The sequence below is a fragment of the Amblyomma maculatum genome, chromosome 5, assembly GCF_055883805.1.
Source record: "Amblyomma maculatum isolate TAMU_Amacu chromosome 5, ASM5588380v1, whole genome shotgun sequence".
Lineage (NCBI taxonomy): Eukaryota > Metazoa > Arthropoda > Arachnida > Ixodida > Ixodidae > Amblyomma > Amblyomma maculatum.
In genome coordinates, this window is record NC_139348.1 from 161338591 (window position 1) to 161360204 (window position 21614).

Genomic DNA, 21614 nt, shown 5'->3' on the forward strand with positions numbered 1-21614 from the left:
TCCTTCATAATTTTATCTTCTTCTGACGACGTATACAGTGGCATTGTCTGCTTTCTTGCTTTATGAAACATTGTTTACTTTGCGTTGACTGTATATGATTGGCCGTGTTCCGTTGTCATTTTGTTGAGCAATGACAATGGGTCGCGGGGCCACCATCAGGCAAAAATGAGACCTTTTGTCCTGTCACCTCAGACTTAGCGTTAAAAGATCTCAGCTGAACAGTGGAAAGTGTTCTTGAGGCATCCAAATCTTATCTCAAGCATATTCCAACGCATAGGCTGCAGCAGTTTTGCATACAGTCTTCTCTGTTTGGCAGTGAGCAAAATTACGATAGAAGAAATGGACATGAGCAGGACATGTAGTGCGAAAAGAGGATAACCGATGGTCACTGAGGGTAACAAACTGGATTCCAAGGGAAGGAAAGCATAGCAGGGGGCGGCAGAAAGTTAGGTGGGCGGATGAGATTAAGAAGTTCGCAGGGGTCAAGTGGATGCAGCTAGCACAGAACCGGGTTAAGTGGAGAAATATGGGAGAGGCCTTCGCCCTGCAGTGGGTATAATCAGGCTGATGATGATGATGATGAAAATTACGATGCGGGCCTCTCCTTGCTTACAGAAAATGTATGAGGCAAAATACTTGCTGCACCACAGGGCACACGTGTGGCATGGGGATGCCTGCTTACTGCCGCTGTGGAGTTCAGTATATTTCATGACCAAGCGCATTCCTTATATCAAGTTAGAAATGTGCTTGTTTTTAAAAAATATTTTGGAACAGTTCAAGGTCATTAACAATTCTTAACCTCAGTGTTCACTATTTCGAGATTCGACTGTGCATACATTACAACATTCTTTACAAAAATAACTTTTGAAGAATTCTGCTTGTGTGCATGCAGAAATGAAGGACTTTGGTTTGCTCATGAATGTCTCAAGGTGCTTGTGGTGAAGAAAATTAAGGGGGACGCATAAGCTCCGCATTTAAGGGCATGGCACGGTAGTATAGTTTTGTTGTACGTGTAGAATGTTGTAATGTATGCACAGTCAAACCTCGACATAGTGAACACTGAGGTTAAGAATTATTAATGACCTTGAACTGTTCCAAAATATAAAGCCCCGCTCTAACCGTGCCATATGAACTTGCCTGCATGCCGAGGGGTAACATTAATGCAAGGGTCCTGGCAGGTTGATTCTGATATCACCCTCCCATATAAAGGATAGGCCCGAGTTGGCAGCTCTTGCCAAGCGTGACGTCAGGTGTCCAGTCAGCGTGCGGCCATGTCAGCTGCCAGCTACTACCTACCACGGCCATGCTCGTGATTTTTCATTCACAAAATTAACGCTGGCATTTTCTATGAGCGGGGCCTGTCATATTAAAATGATAATTTTTGTGCCATTTGTTTCAAAATACTGTTACCAACCTTCAAATTTTTACTTTTGCTTAATGCTTGTTATATCTTCGTTCAGAAAAGTGCCACATAGCAGTCTAGGAAGTTGTGATCTCTGATCTGTCCTTTTCATAGTGGTACTCAGAAGCATGATTCATTCCTAATTTTCAGCAAGAGCATAAAATATGACGTTTCTAAATCCTTGATGGATATGTTGCTATTATAATGAAGTGTGGGACATGGTGCCCCGAGGGTTACAAAGATAAAAATAAACCGAGCTGTTAAGTTTTTCCCCACTTTGCCAATACAGTAGAATCTCGATGATACGAATTCCGAGGGAGCACGCAAAATATTCGTATCATGCCGAATTCGTATGATCCAAAACAAGTCAACTTCCACATGGGAATGAATTGAAAATGAACCAAATTTTATTATGGTGAACTACTTGCGGCCGAAAATGTCCTTAATGCTTGTCTGCACTTTTTTGCTGTTGATGTCGCAGACAAGCCCCGCCTAAAAGACATAAAATCGTGCCGCAGTTTCGTCGCTCACGCTGCCAGCACTTACGGTGCGGTGCAAAACGTCCAAAGCGTGAAGAGTATCTGCTGTTGACGGCGGCTGATCACACTCGTCGTCAGCGTGACCATCTCTGTCGGGCTCATTTTCGTAATCATTCGCTTCGTTGACCAAGTCTTCAATAGACCTTAGCCCACAGGTCGCGACGTTGTCGTCTGCGATAACGAAGTCCCGAGTTGAAGCTTCAGTTTCCAGATTGTCCCAGCCATCAATCGTGAAGTCTTCATCTGGCTCTTGAAAATCTCCTGCTGAAGCCTCATCAAGTCCGATGGCAAATCCGCACTTTCTAAAACAGTTTGAGATTGTGTCTGAAGTTACACTATCCCACGACATGGCTAGAAAGTGCAAAGCATCTAAGAGACTGATACGCAAGTTTGCTTCTTTACGGTCAATTTTCGCCAGCAGACGCTTCACTAGAAGTCCTTTGAAATGATGTTTTACATTTCTAATTATTCCAGCGTCCAGTGGCTGAAGGTGGCTGGTAGTGTTCGCCGGCAAGAATCCGACTTTCACATTATTGAATGTCATTTCCTTTGGGTGGGTAGAGCACTGGTCCACGAAAAGCAAAATTTTCCGGTTTCTTGACGCCATTTTCCGATCAAGGCTTGTCAAAAACTCGCGGAAAAAATCTCGTCATCCACGCCTTTCGGTTACCTTTGTAAAAGACAGGCAAATGCCGATCGGAAACACCTCGGTTTCTTCGACTTACCGATGACGGTAAGCTGGAGTTTCTCGGATCCATCCGAGTTGTAGCAAAAGTGTACTGTTACTCTCTCCTTGCTTTTCTGGCTGCCCTGGCATGCCTGGCCTTTTACACACAAACTTCTTTCCGGTTGAAGGCTGAAAAAGAGGCCCGCCTCGTCGGCATTAAATATGTCGCGTGGCACGTACTCCGAAATCAGCGCCGGCAGCGTGTTCAACCACTCATCTACAGCTGACTGGTCCACTTTCTTGCTTTCACCTGAGATGGCCCTGTAGACAAGTCCGTGCCGCTCCTTAAACCAGTGCAGCCATCCCCCAGACGCTTGGAAATTTTCAATTCCAAGTGAAAGCGCGACGGTGTCGGCTTTTTCACGTAGCACCTTGCCGTCCACGTTGACGCCGGCCGCTGTCACTTCGCGGAACCAAGTCAGCAGAACCTCTTCCAGCTTGACATGGATCGCTGTTTTAGCCTGCTTCACGTTCGCACCGAAGTGCTGCACATTCTTCAAGATGACATCTCGCTGCCCAACAATGGTGCAGAGCGTCGACGGTGCCAACCCTAGCTCTTTTGCTAAGTTGACACGCTTCTTAGGGTTTTCGTCAACCCTCTTCAGCACTTCAAGCTTTTCCTTAAAAGAAAGGGCTTTACACTTCCGCGACATTTCGGCAGCAGCGAACGCTTGCGTCTTTCTAACGTTTGGGCAGTTCACGTCTCAGTGAACGACAGAAAGAAGCGACGAACGGAGAACTACTGCAGCGGCAGCCAACGTCACAGGCCTCTTAGGAACAGCCGGCGAGACAACTTTTCGATAGACCAATGAGCTGCCAGCGAATGAGTGACGTACACGACTGGGCACGTGCCTCGCCTTGGCCGTCCTTGTCTGGTGCTCATCGGTTTGCTACGAAAGGGAGGTGGGGGTAGGGTGGCTAGCGGGGTGAGGGAGATGGAGAGGAGAGGCAGCGGCCGTGGTGGGTACCCTCTCCCCCTGTGAGCTCTTGCGCTGAGCTGCTCAGTGGCTTTGTGCGTTTGTACGACGTTCGTTCGTATCATTCATGGCGGGGGGTGGAGAGGAGTTAGTGGCGGCCGCGCCAGTTATGTTAGCCTCTTGAGGCCAGCCGCGCCGGCCCGCTCGCATGCGCCACTGGTTTGCACGTTCGTATCAACCGCGGTGGGTTCAGAAACTTTTCGTATCACCCCGAATCTTAATGTATTCTATACAATGTAGTCCGTTCAAAGCATTCTTAAAATTTGTATCATCCTGAAATTCGTATCAGCCGTAATCGTATCATCGAGATTCTACTGTGTGCTTCCCACATCTCCCCATTATCAGCTCCAAAAGTTTCCTAATGTACTCTCGGTATTGTTGACATGTTAACCACAATCTCTGCTTTGCTTTTTAATCTGTTATAAAATCACTAATGACAATGCCATTATAAAACTGCTTTGAATAAACATTTTCTTTTCTTTCTAACATAATTGTTGGCTATTTACGATGGTTCACGAAACGTTTATATCTTCATTATCTTTCCTGGGTAAGAAGGCTGATTATTCATATTTCGGAAATTGATCTGCCCCTATTAGCAGAGGATGATGATGTGCTGCTTTCTTCCGCAGGTATGCTGCTGAGGCTGAACCTGGCGCAGCTGTCTTCTGCCAACAGAACGGATGGTGAAACTGCTGAGCTCATGTGGAGGTGAGAGGTCGCGCACAGATCAGTGCCAGCAGTGGTGCTTCTTGTTCGTCAGCCTTTGTTGTATTACGGTTATTTCACTTGCTTCCAGAATCGCGATGTTCATTTTTTTTTTTCTTGAAATGCAAAGCCCACATGCTTGCATGCTATTGGACCATCAGTAAGGTGCATAAGTTCCCACAAAAAAAAAAAGAGAGAATTAAAGTTTGAAGCATTCTTTTTCAAAATTTTGTTCGCAGTCATACTCTTATCGCAGCATTGTCTTTCTGGAATGAAAAGAAACGTGGTGCTGCTGTGCATTTAAAGGGCAACTCTAGAATTTTTTTCGACGTCCTCATATTCTGGGCGTCTCTCATAGCCTCAGTCGCTTTAGGACGTTAAACCACCAAACCATCATATTCTGGTAAAAATTTCACTCTGTTTCCCCTCCACCCTGACGCATTGACCAAATTTAGATCCCGTGCAGTAATTCATTTGCTCGCTACACAATTTTAAAATATGCAGTTTTCATGGCCTCAGTTCAGGTAATTTCTGCGGGCAACGCTGGACTTGTGACGTCACAAACATTAGAGACTTTTAGTTTACCACCGCCGCTTACCGCGGCCGCCTACCACTACCGCACACGCTGATTGGTTCCTGCATGCGGAGTCAGCCGGAACTGTCGTCATCGGGGTGATTAGCGCATGCATACTGATGCTCACATAGTAGCTGTAGGCGGTAGTGGTAGCGGTAAGCAGTAGTGGTAAGCGGTAGCGCTAAACTAAAGGTCTCTATTACAGTCAAATCTCAATATAACGAATCCCGCGGGACCGCACGAAATCATTCGTTATTTTGAAATATCGTTGTAATGAAAAATTTGCAATTATAAGCCAGTGGTCAAACCTAGGTATGAAAATGACGTACCTTGGCAGTAGGCACGTGCGTAGACAGGCTAAACATCAAATGAAAATGTTGCACTAACTCCAGAGCTAATTTATTTGAAGAAATCAATTATTTTCTTCTGTAGCGTGCAGCAAACATGACCGCACACTACATTACACCACTACAGCACATACGCCTTCCACCTTGCGCAACATCCCATTGAATGCGTGATTGAACCGAGCGATGAAAGTACAAATTTTGTCCATGTGCAAAAGAACATCAGAATTCGAATGACCTCATCTTTAGTGCTCCCTGAAGCTTAAAAATCTTGTCTCGGTCTTTCAAAATGATCGCAGCGGTCGATGGGGCAGTGCTCTAGCTGTCTGCAGAGGCCGAATCGCTTTTTTTCCTGCGTCGATTTCTTTCAGTGAAAGCTGTGTTCCTATCTTCTCAGCACTTTGCTGGCTGCAATCACCGTCAGGTTTTGCACACACTTGGCGATAAGATAATCTGAGATAAAAAAAACAAAGTAACGTCCCGCACGCGAAAATGGCATGAAGGGACGACCGTAGAATGGCACCCAACACAGGAAAAAGGGCAGGCGGCTAGGCCTGCTCGCTACTGCGTAATAAATCGCAGCTTTGGGAGGGCGCTAGGAGCTAGCACCAGATATGCTGATGATAAGTACAGCCGAGCCATGGCACTTTTTTTTTTTCTTTTTTTCACGTGAGAGTAGCGAACTGCGGCGCTGTTAATTTTAGACAAATTCGTTATACTGATGTTCCTAAATTACAGAAGGAAAAGTAAAATATGTACGTTATTCTGAAATATGCATTATTTTGAAATTCGTAATTCTGAACAAATTTTACATTGAAAGCATAGGAAATCTGCTGGGGATTTTTTAAAAATTTGTTAATTTGAAAAATTTGTTAATGTGGTTTTCGTAGTAACGAGATTTCACTGTATATACTGCCCGCGTGACTGCCCGGCTCCCGCATAATCAAAAATGTTGAGGCTTGTATTGAGCTGCCTCGGGCATTTTATGTACTGTGTCATGATTTCCAGACTGTATTTCCACCATCCAACGCGCATGTGAGGGTTTTTGCTTTTCTTTAATTTCAACTTAATATTTAGAAAAAGCTTTGTGTGTGTGTATGTGTGTTCGCGCGTGTGTGCATGCATGTTGGAGTCAGCATACATCAAGAAACTTAATGTAATCAGCAACTCGGGTTCTCAGGTTAATGAAAAACCACCGTAGTAGCACTTTAAGGTGTTGTTTAGAAGTATGGGTCACTAGTGTCTTCATGCTTTTTGGGCGAGGACAAGAGAAGAGGAGAAAAGGGAGGCATAAGACAGTGCAAGGGGTTCACAGGCATCAGGGAGGCCTTTGTATCTTTTTTTTTTCTGCGTTGCACTTCATTGTGACAGTGCGTGCGACACAGTTTTGGTGTTGCAGTCTGCAGCAATCTGTTGCTGCAGTGACAGTGCAAGCTGCACTCACAAAGTACACAGTGAGGGACCATGGCTGGCAAAGTAAAATTCTGAAGACATTGAAAGACTCTTTCTCAAAAAACGGGATGCCCCAGTTCATCTTGAAAAGAAACATGCTGCCGACATGCGTCAGGAAAGGTTCCATGTCAGTTACCAGTGTCTCTGGGAGTGCTACTATTGTGGAAGATCATTGCTGCTTGGGATCCACGAGTTCCATAAAGTTGGCTGCTGATCTGAAGGTTACCCGAATTAGGCGGGACAAAGGTGGCTCGCGCTTTCCTCCCCCTGATGAGTACTGGCAGAGAAGGCAAGGAAAAAACAAACGACCATCAGGACTTTTCCAAAGAGCAAAGTTAAAATAAAATAATTATTTGAGTAATTATTTGAATTGCGATAAAATAATTATTCGTGTGTCATTTATGATGTTCATTTGATAATTTGACATCTGGGCAATTTTAATATTTTGTTTCATTCCCTCAACTATGCCACTGTTGGTCTTGCTATGTTACATGCTGTGGCGCCACCCTTCCAAATGCACGAAGCCGCACCAATCTGGTAAACATTGGAAAAATTGTGTCAACTGCTCTAAACTTATTTCTCCCAGATTGGACAGTGCCAGGTACTGGCAGTTCAGGCAGACGTGAGCTTGGCTGTTGCCGCGCTTCTAAAATGTAAAGTTGATGGCTATTCGATGGACAGCAATCTGGTAGCTTTTGTTTGGTTTGGTTTGGTTTGTGGGTTTTAACGTCCCCAAAGCGACTCGGACTATGAGAGACGCCGTAGTGGAGGACTCCGGAAATTTCGACCACCTGGGGTTCTTTAATGTGCACTGACACCGTAGAGCATACGGGCGCCTTGCTTTTCGCCTCCATCGAAAAGCGGTCGCTGAGACCGGGATTCGATCCCGCGTCCTTAGGAACAGTAGTCGAGCGCCGTAACCACTGCGCCACCCCGGCGGTCATGTATCTGTCTGCACTGTTCACTCATAAAGAAGTGGTCAACACCCCTGAAACATAAAGCTGTCTCCTGCTTCTGTTTGTTGTGCAGTGCTGTGAAGTTTTCCCGCTCTTTGCCTCGCCTTTAAAGTTCTAGTGGTCATTGGTTGCAGCAAAGGCAAAGCAGCTGGCGGGGACAGTCTGCGACTGGTGGTGCTCCAGGAGGACGAGGAACCCTCTATTGTCCTTGCCTGGGGCCAGGGCAAGCTGCTCAAGCTGATTGGGAGCACTTACCGCCAGGGGTGGAGCACCGACCTCAAGTTGGACTCACCCATCAGGTACACGGTACTCTGAGTGTGTGATATGTGCCTCTCCTGTAACCCTGGCCTGTTGTGTCCAGAGCTTTTTAATATTACCATTTGCACAGATTCCCATAGGGCCCATGTATCAAATAAAGGCTGCTCTGATTGGTCGAAATGTGTTTACTGGGGGTGGCAGCAATACCCACGGTCATTAAAGGAAACTGCGTCTAACTTGCAGACTTTCAGGTTTTTGGTAAACGCACAACCGCCTCCATTGAAATCATTTGAAGAGATGCAGCAGCAGAGCTTATTAGAATTAACAGCCATACAGATAGTTATAACGGAAAAGAAAAAAAGAAAAGTGAATTTCAAAAGGCAATTGATGGCGATAGGATAGCTGTAACGGAAGAGAAAAAATAAGTGATTTTCAAAAGGCAATGATGGCGATAGAGTATTGCTTTGATTGGCCACATCTAGATGGCGTCCCAAGCTGTAAGCACCCGGAAAATGCATACTAAAGTTAGTCACTTTTTGAAATGGAATTGCCCAACTGTGGTGGTCAAAAAAAGCTCTGGCTATAACAGCTCTCCCTTGAAATGCACTCTAGAACTCTTAAACAATCATTGTTTATCCATTCTCCACATTTCTGGCCCTACCCATGGTCATTTAGCATTCCTGATTTGAACTAGGAAATACATGATGGCAAATACTTGGGCTGGAAGTTGGCTAGGAATATACTGCATAACAGAATGCAGGCCTTATCCAAGGATGCTGCTCATGGCTGGAAAAGACATAATTTGTGAATAGTAAGAACAAAAAAAAAAATAATTGTGCGAAGGATTTTGAGTAAACTTCTGATGATTGTGCAAAAGAGACATTGCACAGGTTTTCCTCTTCTCTTGCATAGCTCTGTGTGTTTGGTTGAAATACGACGCACATTTGTGACTTCTGCTTTTGTTGATTGGCAGTGCGACGGCAGCGCCATACTGCGGCACTCGCCTTTGCATTGGCGTCGACGCTAGCATCGGAGAAGATTTTGCTCAGTGAAAGTCAAGGTCACAGGGCATGGTTCTGGCCAAAGATCAAGTCATGATAGGGTCATGACTGAACCTGGTCATGGCTACAGTCAAACCCCACTTATAACAATACCGGTTTTAACAATATATCGGATATAGCAATGGGCAGCCGCTGCACCATCAGGTTTGCCATGCGTTCTTTGGTAAAATAAGCCGCTTATTACAATGTTCTCATATTATATTATTGGTTATTCGATTGTGACAATCAGATATGGTCACTGAAAGCCAACAAAAATGCGGAAGCGCAGCCACCACAAAAGTGCGCGCGTACGTGGAGACGGTGACAACGCCGATGCAGCAACAATAAAAAAAAAAAGATAAGAAATCAGGACAGATCGCGTCGAGCCAATGCTTTAATCAGGTGTGCATAAGAAGCTTGCATGCCGCAGAGATGCGGGGGAGAACAGAGCGCTTTCTCACGCGGAGGAGGAGGGAAGGCGTAAGGCGCTGCTAGGAACGGCAGTTCTAAGAGAGAGCTTTGAGCGCTCCTCCTCAAGACCGCCCGTGACCTAGGCAACTCGCATCCTCTCTGCCTCTGTACGATGGAGCAGTCCATTCTGAGGGTGTGCTGACCGTGGTACGCTGCACTATCCTCCCCTATTTGCTTCTAGGCCCCCGCTTCGTGGTTACACATGTGTTTTGGCAGGCACCATCATTCGTGCACGTGTCTTTGTAGCGTGGTTCTCCTAGTGTGCCATCATCGTTACCACAATCTTGCTGGCCCTGGATTTTCTGTAAACAGCAATGGAGGATCCTCCTTCAGGAAGCGCGACACAACCGGCACAGAAGAAGAAGCGAATGGCAATACCGCTAGAAGTTAAGCAGAACATTGTTAGTGAGGACAGTGTAAAAGTGTACAACTTGGTGCGCAAGTATGGCCTGATGCAACCGACAGTATCTACAATCATCCGCAACACGCTCAAGATTTAGAATGAAAGTGATGCCAGTACTGCTGATGCAATGGACGACGGCCATAAAAGGGTTCGACACGAGGCCTACAAAGGCGTAGAACAGACGCTCTACCAGTGGTTCTTGAACGCCCGTGCAGCAAACCTGCCTATTAGTGGAGAAGGCGAAACACTTCGCATACCTCCTGCGCAACACTTGATTTCCAGCCTGGTGGTGGTTAGATTCAACGATTCGAGGAGAGACATGGAATAGTCAACAAGGCAATCGTGGGCAAGGCAGGATCGCTCGATGTTGACACTAGGCTGAAGTGGCTTGAAGAAACACTGCCCTGCATCTTAGAAGCATACGCGGATCAGGGCTTGTGCAGTGGGGACGATACGGGCTGTTTTTCCAGATGTTACCGTCAAAGATGCATGCTGTCAAAGGCGATCCCTGTTAGAGCGGCAAGCAAAACAAACCGAGTGTGACCTTTTTCTTGTGTGCGCTAACTTTTCCGCAAGTGGCTGGTCGAGTTTGATCAGCGGATGCAAAGCGAAGGCAGGAAGGTGGCATTAGTGCTCAACATTTGCACTGCGCACTAGACAGCTCAGAAGCTCTCACATGTGGAAGTTTTTTCCTGCCACCTAACACCACTGCACCTGTAGGCTGCAAGCCTATGGATTCATGGCAGAAGTAAGCATGGCAGAAGTGGAGCATGGGCAGTAGTAGGTTCCTCCACCATCATGGACTGCTTCAGGAAGGTGAGCTTCGCTGGAGATGCCGGCAACACTGAAGGTCGCTTAGTTCCTGCAGACACAATGATGACCAAACTTTGGTCCAAAGTGAGCGATAGTGATGGCGACGTTTCGGGACGTGAGGAATTTTTACATGCTAATGATACAGTCTCACTGATGAAGAGCTGACAGGCGAGGCTGTCGTTGCAGCAGTCACTGGCGCAGAGGACGGTGACAGTAGCGACGACGATGATGAACCGGAATCTGTGCAGGTTGCGTTTCACCAGGAGGCTTTGAGAATGATACTACACTATGTTCAGCAGTTGGATGCCCTGCAGAAAAATGTTGGCCAGATAGCCGTGAAGCAGGCAACACTTACGGATTATGGGTTTCTTCCCGCTACTAAACAAAGACTGGAAGCTACCTCGTTCTCATTAAATGTATGGTTTATAATGTTTTCTTTGCTTTTTAGACTTAGCCTGGTTATAACAGTTATTGGTTATAACAATGATATTTCCATGGCACTTCAATATTGTTATAAGTGGGTTTGACTGTATATCATACATATGATTACCAGAAAAAAGTTTTGAGGGCGCAAGAATCCCAGCGAATATAGTGATCTTCGGTGGGCACAGCCGTTCACAATGCAGCAAGGCAAGTAATGGACTCAGCAAGCACGAATGCGATGAGACACATATGGAAATTTGGCACCTGGAAGACCGAACACAAAAAAATCACCCACTAACGAAGAAATGAACTTTAACATAGAGATTATTCTTCTGGTTATCCTGTTTGTTCGCTGGTAGCAATATGTTTGATATAATGCTTCTTCGAGTCAGATCTGTGAGAGTGTCTTGCTGAAGGAACAAAGGCACGTCTCTCTGTTTTCCGTTGCACCGGAAATACCGATCCAGGCATGGAACCTTTATGCCACATTTACCTCGGTGCTTATCATTTGTTTATGCTATTGTAGGTTCAGGTAATTTTGGTTGCTTCTCCTGTTGCAGAATAAGATGTCCATGACTGTACATAATCCTTCTTTCCTCTCATTCTGCAAACTGCAAACGTCGATGCTTATCGTGCTCATCTTTGTCATTTTGTTTGATGTAAGCATTGCTCTGTACGTGGCGTCGCACATCTCTGCAGAAGTTTTGCCGCCGGCCACTTCACCGCATTCAGCATGTACGAGCTCTTTGTCGTTTCGGACCATGGTACCCGCGCCACTCTGGTGAGTTGCTTGTAGCACACTTCTACTCCATGTACTTCAGCTGTCAGGAATGTGTAAAGTAAAGAAGCTTGAGCTCTAAACTGGTTAATTAGTAGCAGGTAATGGTTGGATTTAGCTTTACCTAATTTTAGATAGTAGGTATAAACCAGAAGGGTGTAAAAGAAACGGGGCAAGGGAGCCCAATGGGAAATTTAAGTAAAAACTACTGGGTTGTCATCAGCAGTGAGGACTGCTGTCATAGGATTGCTGCTGTGCCTGGTGTGTCTGTCTTCTCCTGTGGGTTGATCACTATATGATGAAACCTTATTAGTTTGACCTTCAAGGAACCTGGCAGCAATGCTTTAAATATCCAAATGCTGAAGTTATCAAATGGTCTTAAAAGCTGGTCAACATCGTTTTCATCATCTTAGTTCCTTCTAATGACTGCTTAGAATATTTGCTGTCCCTACATAATGCGATAAAAACTGAGCGACAATGACAATATTTTGCGGTTTCGTCAAGTGCTTTGCTCTCATGGTTGGGAATGCCAAAAAATTGCTCCAGAATCTTGTCTTGAGGGCTCTTTTTTTGTACCATGTAAAGCACCGGTGCATCTCCACTGGTGGACCCATTGTGGATTGAGGATGCTTCACCCCATGGCTAATGCGGTGAGGCATTCATGAAACTTGCCAGGTCAGCATAGGTACTCGAAGAGCAGAGGGATCATGTGGATGACAAAGAGAAGTATGTGTGGGTATTAGAACGGTATAGGGGTGTTTGAATATTGAAATTTTCAAATACAAGTATGTGGGAAAAATGTCTTCCTAAATTGAATATCTGATCAGTGCAAAAAAATGGAAAATTGGAAAATAGCAAACACTGTTTGTCTTGTTTATTTCAGAATTCTCTTACTGTAATTACAAGTAACATTAAATTAGACTTACACAGCAGGAGTTCATATACAGTAAAACCTCGTTACAAAAGACACTCAAGGGACCTCTAAAAGGCGTCTCTTGTAACCAAGGTCTCTTGTAACCAAAAATTCCTATCAACTTTTATGTGTGGCAGTTTAGATTCCCTTATCTAAATTCTGTTACGTATCGGTGTCCTGTTTTGTTGCAATATGTCAAGAACCAAGAAGGAGTGCCTCCTTTTGACTGGGAAGTCAAAATGTCCTTATTGTTTCAGCCACTGTCATCACATTCCTGTGTGACTGAAACAAGAGGGACCTTTTAACTTCTCAGTCAAGAGGAGGCACTCCTCCTTGGTTGCTGACATAACGCAACAAAACAGGGCACTGATATGGAACAGAATTTAATTTAGGGAAGCTAAACTGCCGCACATACGAGTTGGTACGAGTCAGCTGAGTTGCATGAGTGTACCTGGGTTAATTGTGTCTCTTATATATAGTGTAGAAATTACTTTAGGAACCTGAAAAAGTTGCCCTTAGTAACAGAGTGTCTCTTGCAACCATGTCTCTTGTATCCAATGTTGTTAACATGGCAAAAACCAACTAAATCATTATCAAGTGTCTCTTATAACCGAGTGTCTGTTGTGTCTTTTGTAATGAGATTTTACTTTTGCACAGGATGGACCTGCATAAAATCAAGTGCAGCTGTCATATCGCTACTGCATACAGTAGACACTTGTCAGTTTAGTCTTCAAGGTACCGGTAAAAATTTTTGAATTAATGAAACCTTTAATAATCGAATGGGCCTGAAAAACGCTGCCAACAACCATTTTAGTCACAGTAATTTTATCTGATGAACACCCGCACAATGGATATCTGCATTTGAGATGAAATTGAAGTAAGAACGGTGCTTTTTCCCTATTTTGCCAAGTGCTATGCCTTGCGCACACTGGAAGGCCCCCTTCACAAAATGGCCCGCCGCAGTTTAAGGGTGCTTCACTTCACAGTCCGCGCTATGAAGCTTCGCGGCGAAGTACGTAGTGCAGGAAAACTGTGGTGAATTTGAAAGTTTTCAGTTTATTCGGTAATCTTCGAATATTCTAAGATTTCAAATACAAGTTTTTTAATACGAATGACTCAAATTGCAAACATATTCGATTTGTAACTGAAATTTTGATTATTTGCACACTCTTTAGAATTGTGTGACGCCATCCCAAATAAAACACCTGTAAAATGCAAGGCAGGTATGACTAGCTGATGCTCATGTTTGATGGCAGTGACAGGATGGTGTCGATTTAAGTGGAGTGAAACTTAAATCATGAATCTGGGTTTATTTTGGCGATGACAGACTTCTAATCATTGTGGCACGGCGCCTGCTGTAGCGCACGTGTCTGAAGCATGCAAGAACTACTCTACTATGCAGTTCAGGTTAAGGGGGTCTATTTGAATGCTCACCGAGTTCCCAGGTCATACCATACCTTGGCGTGCTCCTCGTTCTATTTTAACATGCATGAGCCTGCCCATGAATTAATTAACTCGCATCCAGCACCATAGACTTGCATGGGCATTGGCCAAAGCAGCCTTTCTAGTTCTAATTATCTGATTTCCCAAATTACCGAGGTTTCACTGTAGAGTGTCGCTGTTATAGTTTCATTTTCACACTCGATTCTAATGCACATCACCTTTGGGCAACCTTTTCCTGGTCAAAAGATGTGTATTAGAACTGTGTAAGTATGGTGGCTCCTGATAATGCTTGCTTGAGCAAGCTTTTATTTTTTAGATTTCAGTAACTTTTTCAAAGGCCAGAAGCGGGACAGTTCTCCTTCGTCTACCGCATTAAAGGCATTCAAGGCAGTCATGTGTAATTAGCGAAGGTATTTGTGGTATTTTGTGTTTTTGGCTGAGTTTTAAAGAAATCGTGGACCACATGATAGTCTACACAACCCCCTTGTCTAAGAAAGATGTGGCAAGAGCCGAGGGGGATATCTTGATGTACAGAAGACAGAGTGGTAGAGTTCAATTAAGGGCCTGTCACACTAGCGCGACACGACACCGACGCAGACTCGACAATGACACCGACAGTCGGCCAACTCGTCGGCCGACCGTGTCTGCGGCCGACCAAGCTGTCACACTAGGCCGACGACGACACCAACACGACCGAAAACCAAATGTCTTCCCAGTGTGACAGGCTTTGAGGCCGGGGACACCGACAAAACCAGTCTGCCGACTGTCGGTGGCCGAGTCTTCGAGAGATCGGCCACCGAGCAAAAACTTTCTCGAAACGCAAAACCGACTAGTACACCACGTCGACAGCGAATACCTTTCAGCACTAATATACGTAAAAAAGTAGAATCAATGCATAATCCCTGACCGAAACGCGAGCGTGAGCCGCCAAAATACTCAAGGCCGCCGAATGCGTGTGGAATATCAACGGCAGCGTTTTCTTTTCGGGGCGAGTGAATTCGGGGCGCATAGATTTGTGGCGCTCGTCGGGACCGTGAGCAATCTTTCCGCTTTTCCGAACTGCACAGAATAGTGCAAAATGAACATAGCACGTGACAAAGAAATGATGAAAAGAAGCGATTATTTTCCTGAAGCCAGCAGAGATGCCGATCCTCCTGCGCACTTCGATCATTGTGTTTAACGTCTAGCCGCTGCGTCGCTACTTCGCAACCTAATTTCAACGCTATGTTACGCATCACGCAATAATTTTTTGTTGCATAATTCAATGTGTTTCAAGAATTGTGCGCGCAAAAAGCGCAGAACTTGCGTTTAAACTTTACAACAGAACCAACAGCAGTCGTGGTCCCGCGGCCGGCCCTGTGAAATCCGCCTAAGGTTTTAGAAAATCTGCCGAAAGTTTTACCTGCTACTGCACAACATGGCATGATTCAAACTATCTGCAGTTTACTCTCAGCAAGCTGGACAGTCAGTTAAGCGGTAAACGCTCCTGCTACCTTCGCAACTTTCACACTGCGACAGCATATTAGCTAGAACCATATATCAACCTCTGAAAGTGCCGGTTAGGCCTAACTTTTGTGGTGCAGTGGTTAGCGCAGCTGGCTATCAAACAGGAGGTCGTGAGTTCGATCCCAAGGGTAGAGTTTTTTTTTTTTTTTTCATTTTTTTTTTAGCTTTGAATATACACTGTCTCTTATTCGCCGTGGACAGCTTTTGTTTTTCAAACACTGACGTCGTTCTGATCCGGCAACCAGAGCCGTAAATTACAGGGCACTATTCAGTCTCGGCATAATCACGACTGTTGAGGCGCATGTTTTGGTATGGTCGAATATATGAAATGGAATTAAAATTAAGCGTTCCTTAAGTAGTTACGAAAATAAACCATGAAAAATAAAATAGGGAGTAGCTATACAGAAAGGAGAATTTCGCATTGTAAAAAAAAAAATAAATAAAAGGCTAAGAAAATGAACGTATAATGACACGAGAAGAGAGTGAGAATGAGAGGGCCTGGTCGGTGGGGAGGTTTCCCACGTTGTCTGGCTAGTGTGACATAGGAGTTGGGCGACCGTCGGCCGACAGCCGTCTTGCGAGCGACGCGCCGCCGACACCGACTGTCGGCCGACTGTTTCCGTCGGCGCAGTGTGACATAGACGCAGACATCAGGAAGACGCGCTGTTGGCAGACCAAATCGGCGTCATGTCGTGCTAGTGTGACAGGCCCTTTAGGCGATAGAATATAGATTAGCACGAAGTTTGACTGTGAATGAGAGACAAGCTGCTGTAATGGTGTCCTGAACATCACTTGTAGGATGAGCCACTTTCTGCAACTGAGTGAGCTTTTCAAACCATCAATGGCACGTTTCTGCAGCAGAGAATGAAGTCTCTTCTTGAACATTCTTGCTCCACAGTCCTGTACCTGTGCGAGTCTCTGGTTTGGTGCTTTGTTTCCCTCTTTATTATCTTGCATGGCTTCCCGTGGATGCGCAGTTCCAGCTGCTGAGTGCCACAACGGGCCATGTCAGCTGGCAGATGCAGTATGAGGGTTCGGCAGCTCGCGTGGCACACTTGGTGCCGGCCATCTCGCGCTATGTTGACGGTGTCCTCATCAAGGCCACCAGTCAGCTGGAGGCCAGCCGTCAGGACGTTGACCTTTGGGTGAGTGTCACTTCACTTAATGCCCAAGTTGTGTCTGATGCAGGGATTTTCGAGCTAGATTCAAGGGTGTGACGTGTGATGGTGACATGGACTACTGACATAATGGTGACGTGACATGGTCTACTGCTGATAGGGCCATCAGATAAAAGACAATGAGCAGGTGTCCAGTCTGGTGACTGGGAATAGCCTAGGGAATAAAGACGTTCTTTTTTCTTTTAGTAGTCTGGAGTTATATCGCAAGGAACCTTAGGGTTACTCGGAGTCCTAAAGTTTCCTGACGGAGCTAAATCCATGCATGTCTCGCTCTCCTTCCTCTTGCTCCGAATCATTTTAATACAGGCTAAGCATGTTGTAATTGTTTGTAGAAAACTGCTCTACGACACAGCTGATATTAACTTGATGTGGGCATCTTTTGAGGGAGCGGAAATCCAAGGTGTGCAGCTTGATGTTTGTTTGAGGCCAAGAAAGAAACTCCCAAATCTATGCACCCTCCTCCATATTATAAATTTCTGAATGCTTATCATTACCATCACTCACCCAGAGTTATTTCCAAGCTTCCAAAGGGAAAAAAAAAACTAGTCCCAGGCTTTCCTAGCACTACCATATGGAATCATATGTCTCTTTCCCAATTTCTGTACCCTTTTCCTCTGCATTATAAGGGAGTAAATATGCATCAGCACATGATGTGTGTCATGTTCCTTGTGGGATTCCTTCGGGTTCTTTTTATGAGTGCATCTTTTCCCCTTCTTTCTCCCTGACAGGTGAAGAAGTTGCGTGACCCCAAGTTCGCCCACTACCTGGAGACCTTCCACGGACTCCACAACTACAACCCACAGGTTCATGGTCGATGCGTATTTTTCCCAAGAAAATGAAACTCGGAAGAAATGTTTAGTTCGGTTGATATATGGGGTATAACTTCCCAAAGCAACTCAAACTACGAGAGATGCTGTAGTGGAAGGCTCCGGAAATTTTGACCACCTCTGGTTCTTTAACTTGCACTGACTTCACACAGTTCACAGGCGCCCTGCTTTTCGCCTCCATCAAAAAGTGGCCACCTCAACCGGGATTCGATCCCGCTATCCTTGAGCAAAGTGGTCGAGCGCCTTAACCAGTGCACCACCACGGAGGGGGTGAAAAGGAATGTATTAAGTTCAAGTAGATATACTTGATCCTTGTTACTGATTTTTTTAAGGGTCCGCGGGTAAAGAAAAATATACAATCTACCTGCAAGGTGCAGTATCCGGGAATTTTGTGTCAAAAAGAAATATATATATATATATATATATATATATATATATATATATATATATATATATATATATATATATATATATATATACACACATCTTGCCACCTTTTTGTTTCTGTTGCACATTTAGTAAGGGCAACATGCTTTTCCTGGAATTTGCAAGACTCTGTGAGTCTTGTGGGCATTCACACACCTAGAAAGTCCTAAATGCCTGTCCTTTCACCTTTAAGCAGAGAAGAAGATAGGTACATTGATTAAGAAATGTTTGTGAGCAGACGCTTACCACTGTGCTATTTTTATGTTTAACCCTAACTACCTATTCAGTCTGATGTGTTAGAACCTATAAATTGCATATTAAGAGGCAGATGACGAGAAAACAGGAAGGCGTTCCTCAAGCATGCCTAGGATCCAGCCTGTGCATTTGCGTCTGGTGAAGCGTACTGCCTTCACGCAGTAGGGATGTAACCATAGCAACAATGCTGCAAGATGCACACCGCCCATTTAAGTGTGCTCGGCGTCAGCACCCAACACGACGGTGGCAGCTCCAGATGAAGATTTAGTTTCGTATTCGTCCTGTTGCTGTTCCATAAACGCTTGGGCCTAAGTAGGCTGTCAAAAGCCAGCCACTACCGCCAAGTGATGTCTGCAACACAGCATGGGAGAAAGCTGCCACAGTTTCGACCTAACAGTAAAGTTTGCATTGTGTGCATTTCTATTGGTGCTGGCTCAAGTGTGGCTCAGAAAAATGTTCTCACCCAGAAAGACTAAAGAATGTTCTTCCACAGGAGCATAAGAGAAGGCTTCTACTGTAGAGTTCTTATTCATTTAGCTCAATTCATGCACATGTTGCTATCCATGTGCCATATGCCATGAACACTGGCTGATTCCATAGTACCACTCATGTAATATATCTGCCTGCACTGACGTATCTAAACTGCGTCTTATCAGAGATTTGTAAACGTTCATGGAGAAGCCGAGTGTTCACTGTTTTCATTGTATGTAGTATGTGCATCTTTTATGAAGGCCAGAACTCCTTTGAAGATTTCCCGTGGTTACCCTTGACCTTCAAATCCAGCTAGGGATGCCTTGTCAGTTAGCCATTGGATGCTTCCTAGGACATGGTTAGCTAAGGAATTGTCATATCTAAATTTTCCAGGTAAAATAGGATGTATTATGGAGCTACAGAGATGAGCATAAAAGTGCCTAAACTGAGCTCTGAATGAGAAAGCAAGTGAATTTTGGAAGTAAGAATTTGTCTTGAGTACATCTGTAAAGGCTTAAAAGTAGAGGTGTGTGAATATTTAAAATTTCAAATATCGAATATATCTGATCAGTGAAACGAGTTAAAAATTCAAAATAGTGAACATTGTTCATGTTGTTTATTTCAGAATTCATGTGGTGTTTGCAAATAAACTAGAATTGCAAAGAAGCATACACCCTACTGGAAGATCCATTATCCATTTTATACAGGATTCTGTATACCAGCTTTTTGTACAAGGAATACCGGCATGAAACAACGTGAAAGTGAAGCTGTCATATTGCTGCTGAATATGGTGAACTCTCATTAATTCAACCTTCAAAGGACCAGAAAAAATGTCTGAACCAGCCAACAGCTGGAATTATCGAATGGGCCTGAAGAAACTGCCGAAAACTATTTGCATCACAATTGCATCTGGTGAATATATGCGCGATGGTTGACTGCATTTGGAATTAAATCCACGTGAGAATGACTTTTGGGGGGGGGGGTGTCATCAAGTGCTTTGTTTTGCGCATGCTGTCGGGAAGGCCATCTTCAAAAAGAGGAAGTTCGACTTCACGAGAGGGAAGGGGCCTCTTAACAAAACAACGCTGTAGCAGTTTGAGGATGCTTCACTGCACAGCAAATGCGGTCAAGCATTGCAGTGAAGCGAGCAGCGCAGTGAAACTGTAGTGAATTTGAAAATCTTGTGGATTCGGAAAATTTTGGAATATTCAAACATTCCAAATATGAATTTCTTTTAGTACAAATTGAATAATTAAGATATTTAATTCATATTCTAAATTTTGAATAGCACCCCTATTTAAAAGCCATCCAGGCACAAGCACTTATTCCTTAGCAAAACTGCTGCATTAAAAATTTCCTGCCTTGTATCGCTCTCTACACACTCATGCTCTCCTCTGTGGCTCTGGTAGCATCCTCGATCAAACCAGTCCGCGACATAATCACAGTGCTGCTTGACACATTGAGCCAAGACTGCTGCTCATGCAGAGGCACCAGCTGAAGCTGAACACCCAGGAGGAGCAGTACTTCATCGTCGACTTTGCCAACAAGACAGTGGACATCCTGGCCCGGCTCACTGTGCAACAACTCTGCTTCGGTACGAGTATCAGCTCACGCTAGTGTTGCTGCACGTAGCAGTGGTTCTTGTTGTTTGTATGATAGCCTTCCAGGGTAGCGAGCAGCAGACAACAGAGCTGGCGGTTCTCGCACGTTTCAATGCTTGACCCTTCTGGGAACTCTCTCCGTTTCTGTTTGCAAGAATTTTGTTTCTATGAAAATAGTCGCTGCAGGCCTCCCTACAGTAGAGCCATAACGGCGCATACACTGTTTATGCTAGTCATGAAGTGATGGTTCCAGTGTGTCTCGTGACACTGTGTAATTCCTATCACTTATCACTGAGATCCTACTGTAGTTAGTTCATATGTACAGACATCTAGAAGTCTTGAATAAACATTGCAGAATATGTGGCTTCCCCGATTCATGTTTTTTTGTTTGTTTTTTTGTTTTTTTTTTTTCTGCTTAGCATTTCCTGTTTTACACACTGAAGCAGGCTACCTTCGCACCTGCTTTTCAGAGGTGCTTTCTTCAGGGCTCATAAAAGAAATGTGCGCAGGTTTCTGTACAGGCTCATTTGCACACATACTGGGGCAGGTATTTTTTTTCCTTGCTCAAATAGAAAGGCACATTGTTTGCCTGTGTTGAGCTCTTACCTGCTTAAATGAGGCTACTTGAGGCAGTTACCTGCCTTCTCTTTCTGCCCAATGCAGGCGGAAAATGCACTCCAGACATCTTCTCACGGAAGGAAAATGGTGAGTTGTTTCTTGGCTGCCTGTCGTTATTGCCTTTATAATCTTTCGAGGCTTTTAGGGCTTTTGAAATTTAAGAGTTTGGAAAGAAGAGTGCAGTTTGAGGGTAAAATCTGAGCTGATTGCATAGCTTGACGCCATTCTGCTCACCGCAAACTGAGATGCTTGTTGCCTTACTACCTGTTGAGGAGTTCTGTTGTTCTTGCCGAAACCACATCTAGGCTATAAGGCATGCCGTAGTACAGAGTTTGATTAAGTCAAAGCTAGTTATGGTTGGACACTGCCCAGAAAAGTGAATTTTTTAACCACCTGCTCGATTTCACTGAAACTTGCATGGCTAGGTTACCTCACTGCTAGTACCATGTCTGCCAAATTTTATTATACTAGAGTCAGCATCAAGGGTATTACACAACCTATGCGACAAGTATGA

At 44.7% G+C, this 21614-nt stretch overlaps 1 protein-coding gene across 1 annotated transcript in view; it reads left to right on the forward strand.

The window, feature by feature from the left end:
* The window catches only part of LOC146190150 (uncharacterized), a 44734-nt gene that overhangs the window by 16574 nt on the left and 6546 nt on the right, over positions 1-21614 (forward strand). The window contains exons 7-13 of the mRNA XM_084604878.1: positions 4275-4353; positions 7811-7975; positions 11784-11865; positions 16702-16869; positions 17631-17705; positions 20367-20475; positions 21146-21187. Coding sequence (XP_084461004.1) covers positions 4275-4353; positions 7811-7975; positions 11784-11865; positions 16702-16869; positions 17631-17705; positions 20367-20475; positions 21146-21187 — 720 coding nt within the window. The remainder of the gene's footprint in view (positions 1-4274; positions 4354-7810; positions 7976-11783; positions 11866-16701; positions 16870-17630; positions 17706-20366; positions 20476-21145; positions 21188-21614) is intronic.